Here is a 16,242-nt window from a genome sequence, read left to right as displayed (position 1 = left end):
CTAAATGCGCCACTATATTGCGAACCTAAGAGAGTAGTAAATGAAATAGCAAAGGAAAATTGTAAAGCACATTGTTACACAGCTTACTTGATGTCGTGGAGTTTCTTCGCGGTCTAAACTCCTTTGGATTGATACCGTGCCGGTTTCATTGATCGAGAATTGCCGTTTACGATCAGAAAATCTGTCGATCAAATAATACACTTTACTCTTTCCACCTTGATCAGGATCAGTAGCTTTGAATGTTTCAAGAGTGTTTCCAATGGATGTGTTTTCCAGAACGGTAGTCTCGATATTGGCTTTTTCAAATTGTGGTTGATTATCGTTTATATCGCGTAATTTCACCGTTACCCATGAGTAGGCAACGTGATACTTATCGTTGTCGTTATCCTCGCCCTGCAAATAAGCATTTCGAATAACAGAAACCTGTTTTTAAATTTGCCCTAAGCATAATTCGGTATTAATTAACTCCAGTATTAATTACCTTATCATTGACCTGTATCCTAAATCTAAACCCGTTGCTTTGTACTTCATCTTCGTAATCCAATGATTGGACAATTTTCAGAGATCCCGTACCATCGTTGTTTCTTACCATGGTAAACTTGTCAGCACCATAAGCACTGTTCTCTATTACCTGTTGAAAGTTACGAGTAGTAATAATTGTTACCATCCAACATAAACGGGAAATAATCAAACGAATTGTATATTGAGTTTCCATTCATGTAAAAGCACTTTAGTTTCTTACTAAATTGTGCTGGTCGAAGTTAGAAAAATTGAAAAAGTTATGAGAATAACTGTTGCAAGCCGTTATATTTCTGCCCTGATAGAAAGGGTTATAATGAATCTTTATTCCTGTATAATGAACCTTTATTGAGGTGCGATGCGATTGAGACGCGGTATGATTGAAGCTATGCTGCGAGAAACTCTGTATAATTTTGGCGAGAGAGGATTTCGTATATAAGGAGAAGCTTCCTTTTATACAATATGTATTCTTTTATGTTTTTTTTTATTTCCTCGATGTGGACCGAAAATTTAAATCTCAAATTCGGAATAAATTTAAATTACTATGTAGAACAGATACTACCGAATATTATCTTTTTGTAATTTTGGTATATTCTTTCTCTTCTAAGATTCAGCTTAAAACTATCCAAATTATAGCTTTTAAGACAAACTTGAAACTAAAAATAGCATAATGAGATAACGTTCCATACATTATTAAATTATGACTTCTTTTCCGAATATGCTTGTACAAGCATCACAATTACATTGAGTCGAAAAAATAAAACAAAAGTTGCTCGACGAATATATTACTTAATAGTAGTAGTAATACTAATTAAATAATTAGTAAATTATTTATAGTTTACGTTCAAATACGTGATTCTTTGTACTGTACTGTAAATGTAGGATAAAAATGTTCGAGATTTGAATTTGTTCGCTTTGAACTTATCGATAGCCTTGAAATCTTAAAAAATATGATCTATGAAAATAAGTTATTTCCATTATAATATACGTGCCTACGAACCAGGCAATTCGTTCCTCTAGTATTTTTTAGTATCATTCACGATACGGAGATATTGTTCTGTAACATTTTTATTAAGATCTTTACGTAACTATTTTGAAACCGATATAGATCTGATTTAATATCGGCTCTACAAAACAATTATACAGAATAAAGGTTCTTCATAATTCTTTCAAAAATTGTAACCGATATTAGTTTGGTCTTAGTTTGGATGGATTATAGAGAGTACCTTGTATTGGAATTTGTTGGTTTCATCTTCATCGTGTACAGTGACCGTAAGTATTGGCATTTCCGGCAAATCTGGTCCTTCTGTCTCGTCGACTTCGGTAAACCATTCTTCCTTTGTAAATTGCGGAGGCATGTCGTTTATATCTTTCACTCGTATAGATGCCGTCCCAGTCCCTAAGCACGAAACAGGTGCGTTTTGATTACTTTTTTGTGGTATCCACGGTATCGTTGGCAAGTGTAGTAATGTTTAGCTTAATGTCACGATTTTGCTTAATTTATCGATTTTTTTGCTACGCTTATGCTGAGGTTCAATGATGTCAGTGAACGTTAATGTAATCTGTGCTGTTCTACACACGTGGATTACAACTTTTGGTTTACAACATTTACAACTAAAAGGGTGAGTTTTTTTATTAATAATATTTACGAGATTTTTCAAATTGGTAGAAAATTCATAAAATCCTTGTTCGTTATTTCGAACGCGGCTAAAAGCTTGAGCGGAGCCCTCTCCTCCGGTCGCGCTCCGGAGTGATGTAGGCTTCAGCCCGCTAGCTATCGCGCGTAACAGCAGGTTGAAATCTTGTGCGTTCTCCTCTCATTGGCTACTGTTTTTCACTTATAACTCATTAACAAAAACCGCGGATTACATTTTCGCAAAAGAAAAGGTTACTCGAAATGGTCTCAGAAATTCCTCATTTCCCTGAGTTACAATAATTTTGATACAACCTGTATAAGATAGTATTATATAATAATATAAGAGTATAATGAATAAATATGGTGTAAGATATGTCGTGTTAGGTATCATTTTAATTGGAAGAATCTAACCAATATATTAAAAAAATTTTCATGCATAAAGAATTAAAAATAAAAAAATTAAGTTATAGTTGTTATTGTAACAATGCAATGTATTCATAATAATTGTTCGGTCTCAAGAAGACCACACGTGAGATAAACACGGTCGGCTGTGACAGCCAAACCACTCGACGCGACGTGACTAGACCCAAAATTATCGGGTGTCATCGGACACCACTTCGAGACCTTCGTGAGCGAGCTCATTGACAGGGCAATATACAAAACATTATTTGCCAGACCATTTTTATATCCTTCACACCAATGAACTAAGCACAGTTTCTCCAAATTACATCTCTACTCCGACGACCAAATTGTATTAGGTTGTCCCATAAGTTTCTTCCGCGCTACGCTATGAGTGATTCTAAGTGGCTATATTTATATAAATATGCAGGCTTATCTTTTAGCCGTTTATGGCATCGGTTTCAGTCGTCCCAATGCTCTTTCAAAGTACGTTTCGTTGGTGACAAAGTCTCTTTTCAAATTTGTTCTGCACCGTTCAATATGGAGAGTCAAAAGAAGCATTTGCGACATGTTATGCTTCATTGCTTTATAAAAGGCAATAGTGCAAAGGACACTGCAGACGACATTTGCACCATTTACGTTAGTGGTTCTATGACTATTGGGACCGTCTGCAATTGGTTTAAAAAATTTAGAGCTGGCAATTTCGAGTTGAAAGATGAAAACCGCAGCGGACGACCAGCAACGACGGATACGGACATTATCAAGACTGTGCTGAATGAAAATCCGCGATATAGTGTGCGTGAGTTAGTGGATGCCACTAATATTCTCAAGACAACGGTACATAAGCATTTAATCAAGGTGGGATATGCGAATCGATATGAAGTTTGGGTTCCACACCTATTGACGGAGACCGGCCTTATGGACCGCGTCTCTACGTGCGACTTGCTTCTCCAACGACATGAAAGGGATTCTTTCTTAAATAGGCTTGTCACTGGAAACGAGACTTGGATTTTATACCAAAATGTGCATCGAAAATGCACTTGGTTTAAGGGAAGTAGACCTTCAACTGTTGCAAAGCCTGGACTTCATCCGAAGAAGGTTCTTTTGTGCATTTGGTGGGACTGGAAATGTGTAGTGTACTACGGGCTCCTTCCTCAAGGTGATACGATCAATGCTGACAAATATTGCAATCAATTGGATCAATTGAAAGCCGCCATAGTAGAAAAACAGCCAGGATTAGCGAACCGACGAGGCGTCGTATTCCTTCACGACAATGCAAGACCGCATGTTACGTTGGCCGTAATGCAAAAATTATTACGGTTTGATTGGGACGTTCTACCTCATCCTCCTAGCTCTCCAGACCTTGCTCCATCCGATTATTACTTGTTCCTCTCTTTAAAAAATTCTCTCCGTGGTGAATCTTTGAAATCCATAAGCGAAATAGAAACGTACCTAGATGAATATTTTGCAAATAAGCTTCAAGAATTTTGGAAAGAGGGCATAATGAGGCTTCCTGAGAGGTGGAAGAAAGGTTATAGAACAGAACAGTTCATATATAACATAATAAATCCACCTTAAACAACAAATATCGTGTATTCATTTCGCATCAAAAAAGGGAAGTTTATGGGATACCCTAATAGATGGAGGCCTTCCGCGGCGCGTAACTTCCGCGCATGCGTCGCCTGCCTCCATTCTTTGCATAACTCATTTTACAGAACGTTCTTCGCATTTGTACGCTCCCTGAAATCCTCTACAAACCTGCCACTTTGTCACACTGGGCATGCTTTAAACACGTTCAACAGAGTTAACGAGATATTGAGTATCTGTGAGACTTGCACTAATGTTAATGAAGCTAACACTTGCAACTTTTTTTATATTTCATTCCTTTTTATGAATCTTTTAATATGACACCAAACACGATATAATTACGATCACAATTGCTTGTGTAACAGATCATTTAATTTTTCGGACTTCAACTTGTTACATATAATCATAATTATTTCATGTTTAGTGTTATTTTAAACAGGATAATGAGAGACGTGGTTGATAAACGTTTCATGAAAGGGAAAAGTGACAATGAGGAGCTTAGATTTTTGAATTTCAAAGGTTGAGCTGACTCGAGTTTTCTAATATTTGCTGAACGCCTTGACCTTCAATTCCTCTTTCTTTTTCAGTCATTATCCCCTGTCATGGAACACTACGAATAATGTAGTATTTCCATCATAACTATCACTGTAATACGCGAAGTTGCGGTAGTTGTGGAGAGAATATTGTATTATTTTAATCATTATTACTCTACTGCACTCTCGCTTAATAGAAATTTTATGGCAAAGAAAATTTTAGAAAACAAGAGAATAATTTTTCGATGAACATAAATTGCTTTGATACTTACCCTTTAACCCTCCTCCATCCATTGCAACAACCTGTATAGAATAATCTGGGGTGCGCTCTCTGTCCAAACAGCATACCGCAGTCTTTATGACGCCAGTTTCTGATTCGATTTCGAAGATCGGTGAACCAGTCTCTTCTTCGATGACATTCTTTTCAATTGAATAAACCAGCTTCGCGTTGGTACTTTCGTTTGGGTCGTCGTAATCGATCGCTGTCATGGTCATTACAACCATTCCTGAAACGGACATTAAGAAAAAGAGATCGTAAATAAACTTGATTGTGTGAAGACAAGAGATAGCTCACAATAGACCACTTTATTAGAAAATATGTATTGTGTTTCATCACAGTATGTCATGATAGTATTAGATCGCAAATCTTTACGCCAAATAAAAAATATCTGAATTTATTAAAAGAAACAGAAATTAAATAATAATGTATTCTTCCTTTTATGAATTCAATAAATTGAAAAAACTATAAGAATATTTTTAAATTATTTTAATGGATTCATTACGTGGTACTTCCTCTAGTAATTTTTGTTATAAATACATCAACTACTAGATTTAGTAATAATGTCTTTTATGTAGTCTGCTTGCATCTACTGAAATATGACGAAACACACGAGCTTGCGACATCTACCACCCGATATATTTGAATAGCCAGTGTAACGAGTATTTTTGCTAGTCGATATCTGATTCAGCATATTCTCGTGCTATCGTTTGTAATAGATAGTTGTATAGTTAGACAAACGTGTATAATTTCAAAGTATATAATCATGTGCATAATGTGCATAAATTTGGTACCTGCTGTGCCATTCTCCGTTACATTGCCAAAGTAAACTCCTTGTGGAAAGGTTGGTGCGTTGTCGTTAATATCCTTTAAATTCACTTGAACATCAGCGTAGCCGACTAGACCTTCTCCGCCTTCATCTTGAGCAAATACAGTGAATCGCCATTGAGGTCTCCCATTCGGTTGATCCCTATCCAATGGCTGGAAAAATGTTATAGCTTATATATTTGAAGTTTTAACAATCAACCACAAGCATACAGAACTACGTTTTTTAACGCATGGCGTCGAAGAAATTGACTTTCTTTTAACTATAGATTTAAAAAAAAAAAAAAAATTTAAAGAATATTTTCGAGAATGGTGTTTGTCTTGGTACCTACTGGAACCGTAACAAAAATTGTTGAAGTTTGCCTTCTTAACTTTGTTTTAATGACCCCGAAATAAAATGACAAGATCATTGTAATAGATAATTTAACATTATTTGGTACAGTAAATTCTCTGGAATTGTTCTTTAGCTTGTCAAGAAAAATTGTCAGTTTGGAAAGAGGAAATACGATCATTCGAACATCACGCTTCGTTTTTATAGTTGTTGACAATCGGCAACTTCTAAAATTGTCCATTTTGGTTTACAAGCTGAAAGATAATTGGTAAGAATTTACTGTAACGTAGTCTTGCATAATAAAACAGGTGGAAAACTGGAGACATGCTGAATAAATCTGTGACTGCAGTAGAAAATTTTTTCATAACTAGTCCTTACACATATTTCAAGATTGAAATTTTTACAATGAATTCTTAAATTTTGATGTACGTTTTCTTTAATCATACCATTGAGATTCGTCTGAAAACTGCTTATTTAATAATATTACAAGGTCTATGGGGGTTCAAGTCGAGAGAGCTGGTTCTCTATAGATTCAACATTATTACATCTTTTTTAACTGTAACTGTTGTTGAGTCGTTGAATAATGTTGTTGTTTTTTTAATAACTTGTAAACAAATCCGCGGGTTGCATATTGTTACTCCTTATATATTCAAAAAGGCTGGCTACAAGTAGTTTCGAATTGTGGTTCAGCTGAAATTTATTGTTTGAAAGGGAGTTTGGTTTTCATGATCAATATGTATACAATATAAAATACATAAAATGCTTCTTCTTTTGTTTCGGCTGGATTTGTTTGAACCGTAATGATAGATCCCTTTCTATAGACAAAAGAATGTACATGAATAATAGAATTTTAATTTAAACCAACGAAGAGAAATGTGTTCTTTTGGATAAATAAAGCTGTACTGTAAATAAAGCTGTTGTGAAGATTAAATTTGATCTCAAAATTCGTTCAAGATAAAACGGTAGTTCATCTCCGCTAAATAGAATACAACAATTCCACCTCCGTTAAAAGTATTACCCCGTTGTATTGTTTAATATTAAAAAAAAAAACTTTCTTATCTTCAATCTCACCTTGAAAGCTAGAAAAGACCGCCATATCAATACGATTTCATATAAATACGAAAAAAAGTTGCATAGAATAATGATTTTAACAATGTATTTAAAAGTCATTGAAATCGAGCATAATGTCTATGTATTATTTTTCGCATTCTAAAAATTTTAAAAATTGCATAAAACTTCTAAGTAATTACTGTGTTTTTCAGATACAGACAATTCTTGTTTTGCATGAAGTTCCGCAGAACAGATAATTCATCTTTCATTTTGCCATAATTGTTACTACAAATTACATTATGACTTCGACAGACTATATGTATATAATATAAAAATCTAATAACACACGATTCTTATAAAAAAATATATAACGTTACTCGTGGTCTTAGTTGCTCATAAAAAATAAAAGGCACAGATCACAAATTATACGAACCTGTAGTACATAGATTTCTCCGCTGGTGCGATTAATGTCGAATTTACTATTTGCTGGATTATCAGGATCGATTCCCTGACCGGTTAAGAAATAAACAATACTTTGTACTCTGTCCTTGTCGCCATCAGTGGCCGTTACCTGTGTAAAAGAGAAGAAAAATAAAAAATTTATTATTTGAATATAAATATATATACTTCAATTCATATGTATATTCGATATATTGCAACAAAATGTAAAGAGACTTCGTTGAAGTCATTTAGAAAATACATTGTTACATTTCAAATCGATGTTAAAAGTTTTTTGTTGCTATACTACTCATGATTACTCTTCATTCATGCGGTATTTGCGATCAGCTTTCGAAATAATCCGAGAGAGTAATTTTGGAGTAAAAAAGAGTAATTACCCGTAGAACATCTTTCGGTAGTGTCCTATCGTCTTCCTCCGTAATCTGCGTTCCGTAAATCGGACGTTCGAAGACAGGTGGATTATCATTTACATCCTTCACGTGTATGACAACCTTTGTGTGATTTTCTTTCAAGTTGTCGGAAGCAGTAAGTCGAAGTTCGTACTGCAAGATTCAAGGAACAAGTGAACGCATAATATTAGCATAAGAGTAACTGTCTTCGTAATGAGTGCAATTCAAAATAACTCCTAAGAGTATCGAGATATTTTGAAAAATGGAAAAATATTTAACGAGGTTGAATAAAAAAGCACATTTGATCATTATAACAAGTATTGATTATGTAGAACAGTCTGTCTGTGTTCAGTTAAAGGAAATATTAGAATGGTAGATGCATAGTAAACTCGCGACTGGTAGCTTATTGTTCCGTGTGCATGTCACTGCACTGATCGTTATTATTCCTTTACTATTAATCTACTTAGTGGTTAGATTTTCAATTGTTTTGGGAAGTGGAGTAATTTGGGAAGGGAAGATACAATTATTCACATCTTGTGGTTAATTTTTATAGTTGCCGATTGCCAACAACTATAAAAACGAGTTGCAAGATCTTCTCTTCCTAAATTGTCCATTTTTCTTTACAAGCTGATGGATGATTGGACAGAATTTATTATACTTGAATGTAACTAATATTGCGATTGTAGTCAGTATTATCGTTTCCCGCATAAGAACAAGCGGTTGCAAAAGGTATGAGCCTTTACGTAAAATGTTAGAAATCTACATCATAAAATTACATAATAAAAATAACAATATGGTACATATGATGTGGCTAATATGATAACACTTGCCATAAATTTAGCAAATTCAATAGCGATAACTCAAAGATTTAACACTTTGCACTCAGAGAATTTTTGCGGATTGTCTATTTAAAACTCGAACGTCGCGAACTCCATAAGAAACGTTTCACCACTTTGACGATGGACCATTGTGAGAAAAATATAACTTCCTCATATTTAAGGTGCTCCGTCTAAACACGTTGGTTCGATTAAAATTTACTTTATTGATCCAGATTATTATTGAAACTTTTATGTAATAAATCTCCGAATTCTTAAAGTAAAGATTAGCTATAGTATGTATACAGGGTGTCCCGGAAATCGTAGTAAACACTGTCCCGGGCAGAGACAAGTAGAGCAGTGAAATACACGGCAAACAAATTGTATTAAATCGTTTACAAGTTGAACGAACTTTCAAGTCGATTATCACGAAAACGGAGCTCCGGATGAAAAAATGTTATACCAAAATATTTTCTTCTTTTTTTATGTAGAATCACTCCCTGCCCGGTTGTACTATGATTTCCGGGACACCCTGTATAGTAGTGGTTCCAACTCTTGGAAGGCACATTGGTTGAGATTATTTGCGCAGTGAAAAGATGGGAATGTAACCGCTTGCTAAGTGAGGTGGAAAACCCAGGAGTAAGATACAGGATTGTGATCTGTGAGTAATCGTTCGGATTAATTAGTCTGCTGAAATAAAATTTGACAAAAATGATAAATTTTGATATTATTATAATTATCAGCAGCTTTGTAATGTTCCCCTGAGAGGTGTCATACGAATGCAAAGAGTTAAAGTAACAATAAATGGTTCGACAGAAGCAACCGTACAATGAAGGTAAATGCTTTCTATGCTATTTTGCGATAGCGTAATGCTCGCTGTTTCGTGTCACAAAAAGAGCTTTAATGCGGTTAAAAGAATGAATCAGCAAAACGTGCCCTATATTATTTTTACATTTTCAACATTCAGTGTTATAAGGTTTCCTTTCCCTTTTCTTTCTATTTTCGTTTGATTCAGTCAGCGTAATGTACTTACCCTTTTCCTCGTCTCGTAATCCAATGCACCCGCGACGTAAATTGCGCCAGTCATATTCTTCACAGCGAATGCGCCGCCTACGTTACCGCTCGTGATCTCATATCGAATACGCGAGGCTGTAAAATCAAGAAAAACGTTTCTTTAGATGAACATCCATTGAGAGATCTTTTTCAGATTCTTTGCTCGCTTCGTTACTTCGTGTCGCTCGAATTATAACAATTATGACGATTCAGTCAACCTTACATCGGCAAAGCGACTTCAGTTTTGATCAAAACTTATTTTCCACATTTATCGTCGGTCCGAAATTATCGTGTGAAATAGTGAAATAGGCCTACAAGAAATATTAGTAACAAAAAAAAAACGCATCTCATAGGTAATGTGAAAATTTATTGGGGCAAGCGTTACCCTAATGCGCTACGAATAGTCGAACCGTTCACTGCACAAATTGATAAACTGTACAAAATAAAAAGTGTCTTTTCAAACTTAGAATGCATAAATGCAAATGTAACTTTTATCTAACGGTATATAAAAATTATAAGAAAAATAGCCAAAAGGTAATAGTTAGTAATGTTACTATTTTTATGTTACTGGAAGAGTAAAGAAATTTGGTAGACGGAAAAAGTAATAAATTTAAATTCAGTGTTTGAATTTTTTCGTTTTTTAACACAGAAAATATGTAATTATGACACATCATTATTACAGGTTTTTTAATAAAAATTAATATTAATAGATCTATTATAACGTATTATTATTTGTTGATAAATCGTATTGGAGAGCCATCAGATCATTCACTATTTTGCATATCCACGTTATTATTAGTTCCATTCATCTCGATTATAAGGGTATAATTTTATTTTTTTTAAACCGACTGATAAATTTAAATAATTGCTTATTCAAACAAAAATACGATCTGGAAGTGATGTTGAAAAGGGTGAAAAAATATATAGTCCTGTAAACCTGGTAAAATACACATAATAATAATTAATTTTACTTCAAAGTACTTGATTCTGTGACAATTAGATTGTGACTGTCTAATTTATGTTACTTAAATTCTGATAAGATGGCATTAAAAAATTCAATGTTATCATTCATGGCTTGCTAATGTATGCGAGTTGCATTATTGTAATGATTTATATTAGAGTATTGAGTTAATCAAAGTGACCTCTTAAATAAATTATTTATTATTCAGTGGCTAACAAACTTTTGCCACATTAATAACGTTTATCTTAATTGTCAAGAAAAGTTATTAGAAATATAAAGAGGTATGACTATACCAAGTGCTTTGGCACTTAAGCGTAAGAATTTTCAAAAAGTGGAGTTAATCTATTTGTGCAGTGAACGGTTCAGTTATTACGATACGCGTCTGAGATGCTGTGGACCAGTGGAAGCAACGCAGAGAGCGAGGCGCGGTAGCAGTAGGAGGATTTCGCCAAACAATCTATGACGCTTGCAAATTGTAACGAAATTTTCTGATGCCCGGACAATTTAATAAAACTTTATACTGCTTTTTATGTGAGCACTTATAAAGAACGTTAATGCAGTATTTGCTTGTTACGATTGCAATCGTCCAAGCTATCGATGCGTCGGGTATCATGAATAGGATTTAATATTGTAAAAGAGGTCGTTACACCATATTTAACAGAATTGTTGTAATACAAAATTAACGATTTATCCTTTGTTGAAAGAAACCAATTTGTCTTAACCCTCCGATGACCGACAAGGTCCCTGGGGACCTATGACGTTTTGAACGATGCGGCATTTTAATACGGTTCGTCCGAACAGGCACAGCTTTCATGACTTTTATAAATGGGATGTCTAGAAGCACTATTACGGTTAACAATAAAAATTATTATATTTATCTCACGCCATATTAATAGAGAAGGTCCCTGGGGACCTTGTCGGGCTTTGATCGTTGAAAAATTTGTCGGTCATCGGAGGGTTAATATTAATTTGAACAACATTTTTGATTTTATAATTTGATGTGGTTTAATTATCCTGACTAATAGTGAATTTATTTAACAAAAACAGAATATTATAAAATATTATAAATAATTAAAAATGCTTGAATATCATTTTATGCTTCTAGATAAAATTTGGAAATTTCAACCAAATAATAACAATTTCAAACAATTCCGTAATTAAGCACCAAACCACCTAATCGACTTTTCAGCGATTCTTTGGAGTCGCGTACAATACTTAACACTTTAAATATGCGATACACATTAAACTAGTGATATTTTGAATATTCGTTGTTTTTCTGAAGAATTTTCTCGAAGATTTTTTCCGGAGAATTTCTTTGGACAGTTCTCTCAGGAAACGTATTTGATCATAAAGACCGAAGGAAATAGTTTAGTTCCACTTTTAGCACGATAAGTTCAAAGTTGCAGAACCGTAATAAATAAACGAGTTTCATGATAATTTAATAACACCTCGAACGTTCAAGTTCTTGATTCGAAGCCGCTAGATAAATATGTTTCGAGACTACACGTAACCATCCAGTATTTAAAGTTCTCTAAACAGTTTATGCGCAATGGGAGCTACGGGTTGCACAGGCTGCAGAGAGGCAAACAGATTTTGTTACTCAATGAAACTTATTTCACGGTTAAGGTTAAAGATACTGAACTTCGGATTGCGACAAAATCATTTCGCGGAACAGACCGAAAACACGTAGCTTGCCAAAGTTTGTTTATTTGTCGCGAACTCACTTATTTGACTAAAAATTTATTTTTCATGGCACATGGTCACAGCGTCCTAGAATGCTTAATTCACGTCGCGTTTGTACGTTTATGCTTACAAATTGACTCTATCAATTTGATACCATTGCCTACGCCTTGTTCAAAAGTTTCGCACCCTGCTCTTTATCTTCGATTTCGATAATGTGCGAAGTTAGTTAATATGATTAGCTATATGATTATACGATAATAAAGATGTAAGAAAAAGATTTAGTGTACATCGTAAAGTTATGTGTCAAATAAATAAATACTGTTACGAGCACCGGATGGATGACCGGTGCCGCCTTGGAATTCTCCCTTGAAATAAAAGACGGCAACATGGTTCAGGGTCTTCCGACCGAGCTGAATTTGGGCAGTTGCGATTTGACAGTGAATCCGTGACATTGAAATTAATTAACCGATATTGTAATATATTGAATTGTATAATTGTAAAACTGTGAAAATAAATAGTCAATCATGCCGCGAACACGTGAAACGGGGCAAACGGGGCGACGGGAACCGGACGAGGTTCCCGAAGCCCGCAACAATACTTTCCAGTGAATGAACATTTGCAGTATTGCATGAATAAGTAACGTTGATCGTACCATTTCTTCATACCTTTTATATAATAGTATTCTTATTATACAAGATGTCCAAAAGTTACTTAAAATCGGGATATATCGATATAAAGACACCCTGAGCGTAATCAGCCTCGGTCGATCAAGTGTTAGAAGTTTAAGATACTGACATACGGCCGAAAGCAAATAATTGATATTCTGATATATTGTGTTATACGTTTAAAAGCATGCATCGAAAATGTTATCATCGATGATAAATAATTCACCTTCCCCTTTTATCTAACTAAATAGTGACTAGCCGAAACTAGAGAAATATATGATGATTTTCTTCAGATTTACTTACACTCGTCGTGATCTTTGGCGGTGACAGTAAGAACCGTGTGCTGTATGTCTTCATTTTCATCTACTTCAGCCTCGTAGAGGCCTTTGTCAAAGTATGGCGGATTGTCGTTCTTGTCAGCTATTCCAATACGAATGAATTTCGTTACTGTAACAAACAGAAAAGATCATTTTATTAGAGCTTGAACTGCGAATTTCAACAAACATCTGTCGTTACACAAGATAGAGAAATCACCAGCAACGAAAGTGGGTCACGCAGAATGCTTTCGAAACATCTGAAGTACCTCACACTTGCTTCTGATGTATATCTTTGAAGTACAAATTCAATTTTCTTTCGTCTCCTACATCTTGTTACAGCTTTATATTTCGTCACGTATATGCGAGGCAGGAGCGGTTTAATCAAATTTAGCATATTTGAAATTCGGCATTCCATTGTTCCCATTTACAATTTCAAATTTGCTTGTATTTCTAATTTATGCGTATGTGAGAGAATAAATTTACTTCAAAATTTATAGTAAACTATGTTGAAGAAATAATCTCTTTCCCTATTTAATTGCAGAAAATATTGTAATAAGAAATTAAAAACAATATTATCTTTTGTCTTCAATGCTCTCATTATTATTCTTTTCCTTTTAAATATTTCGCATACAATATTGTTTTTAACATTAAACATTGCTGATATTTTCGGACAGAATATATTATATTTTTTAAGACGACAGATTTTTATGTATTATACAAGATGTTCCAGATTTTTCCCGATGAGATGAGCAGATTTATTGTTTATACAAAAATAAGAAAAGGAACATTATTCAAGTTTTTGCAATATATATTCTATTGCCAAGTTATAAGTAAACATATATTACACGCGTGAAATACGCGGTAACTGATTTCCGTGAAATATTGTTGGTGGAGTTGTTTTAACATTTTCAACTGCTGAAAACTAGCTACATATATCTTCACGTTACATAATCGAAAGAATTCACCGTTAGTACCGACGAAGAGATAGGTATAAAGATTGTTAGTTAGAATCGTAAATTGTTAAGTTGGTGCATCTCAAGCGGCAAAGGTGCACCGTGATGGATTTAATACTAGCAACTGAGATTTTGATACATACAACATAAAATATATATTACAAACAAAGGACATTTGCAAGTGTTGTGTGTATTCTTGCGGAGCCTGAATTCCGGACTCTCAGTTTTTACACACTGCGAAATGCGGTTCGTATAACCTATCAACTTAAATACGTACTCTTGGATTATTGTAGCCGAAAGAGAGTGTTTTGAGCAAATGTGCAGCTATTGCTGTACTACTCTTCCTACGATACTGTCCGATGTTGAAGAAAATCGTGCCACTTTTATACCATGAAAATCGTCCAAATATGGCGACTAAAACGTGCCTATGTGGTCTAATTTCCCACGGCTTCCGCGTGGCCAGGCGCGGTCTTTTTTCTAAGAATAAAAAGAAAATGGGTTCTTCTTATCGTTAATGCAAAAGGATTTCTGTTTCGGTAAGGTTTGAATTGGTGGGCTCAGTAAGAGAAGGGTAAATAAGAAAATTCTAGAGTAACTTCTTAAAATTATTGGAACACGGGCGATTGCAAGTTTCATAGAAATAAACCAACATTAAATGTTGACTTTTAGAGTTAAAAAGAAGGACTGTTCAAATTGAATTCGGTGCCACATACTCGACGACAGAAGATGTCAGGTGCATCTCCATTTTCAGGGAGCTAGGATTCACGCAGTCCCGGCAAGCTGGTAGAACGCGTAATTGGCGAGACGCTTTGTTCGAAATATCTATGCACCATTAATAGGCGGATTATTAAGATGAATTCCCCCGTCAATTCAGTGGATGCCGGAATGCCGACTGCTGCAGGCAATTTGCCACGATTTGGCTCAGTACCGTAGTATCTTCGAAGAGAAACCCGAAGTTTAATTCGTATAATTCTCTTTACATGATAAATACTTGGTAGACTAAGTAATTTCCAGCCAGTACATTTGATGGCCGATGAGATAAATGCTAGAAAATGTTTAGCTAATCGATTTCATTTTCTGTTAAAAATAACAATCAATAACAAATTTACTGCAGTTTACAATTTCACAATGTTACGTCAAGTAATCGTTTTCGTCAAAATTCGCGGCGAAATACGATGAACGTATCGAAAAAACATTCACCCCTTTTCTCTCTCATTTTCAGAGCAAAAATAAACCTTCCTTTGGAGAACTGGAAAGTTGGCTGAAAACTGAGCAAACAACAATGCCTGGTACGTATAATACTAACGAAAGTATACAAACACCTTTTAAAATGGAAAACTTTTTTAAAATTGGGCTATACAACTTGAACATTTTTCAGGTATTCAAGGAAATAATTTACTAAATAATGACAAAAAAAGTAAAAAAAAAACTTAACTGCATACGATGTTAATAGACCCGTAGAGAAAATAAAGGAGATACGCGAAATCAGTTAATTAGTGTTAGATCAGAGAATGTATATGAATATGCTTAAATGTCAAAAAATAAAGGAGATGCAAAGAAGCTATTAAATCAGCATGATTTGGTCGATCTAGGCGATTTGTATGAAATTTTAATGACGGAATATAGTTTAACTAAGAGCTTTCATCTACTTGTGCAAGATCGAACTCAGTTTAAGCAAGGGAAAAAAGATGTTAGAAAATATCTGCTACGACGGGATATAAGGAGATCTATTCATCAATTACCGAATCATTCTGCCCTCGAAAAACGCGCTGCGCTACGTGTGGAAGAAA

General features: G+C 34.6%; 1 protein-coding gene across 3 annotated transcripts in view; it reads right to left on the bottom strand.

Annotated features, from left to right (window-relative positions):
- The window catches only part of LOC144476690 (neural-cadherin), a 573,745-nt gene that overhangs the window by 20,322 nt on the left and 537,181 nt on the right, over nucleotides 1-16,242 (bottom strand). For all 3 annotated transcript variants that reach the window (XM_078193815.1, XM_078193813.1, XM_078193814.1), the window contains 9 exons: nucleotides 13,486-13,629; nucleotides 9,854-9,969; nucleotides 7,994-8,158; nucleotides 7,591-7,728; nucleotides 5,746-5,932; nucleotides 4,947-5,180; nucleotides 1,746-1,918; nucleotides 482-631; nucleotides 88-393 (listed from right to left, as the gene is read on the bottom strand). In XM_078193815.1, coding sequence (XP_078049941.1) covers nucleotides 88-393; nucleotides 482-631; nucleotides 1,746-1,918; nucleotides 4,947-5,180; nucleotides 5,746-5,932; nucleotides 7,591-7,728; nucleotides 7,994-8,158; nucleotides 9,854-9,969; nucleotides 13,486-13,629 — 1,613 coding nt within the window. The remainder of the gene's footprint in view (nucleotides 1-87; nucleotides 394-481; nucleotides 632-1,745; nucleotides 1,919-4,946; nucleotides 5,181-5,745; nucleotides 5,933-7,590; nucleotides 7,729-7,993; nucleotides 8,159-9,853; nucleotides 9,970-13,485; nucleotides 13,630-16,242) is intronic.

Source organism: Augochlora pura, chromosome 11 (genome assembly GCF_028453695.1).
Source record: "Augochlora pura isolate Apur16 chromosome 11, APUR_v2.2.1, whole genome shotgun sequence".
In the NCBI taxonomy this organism is placed as follows: domain Eukaryota; kingdom Metazoa; phylum Arthropoda; class Insecta; order Hymenoptera; family Halictidae; genus Augochlora; species Augochlora pura.
This window is presented reverse-complemented; position numbering and strand designations above follow the sequence as displayed.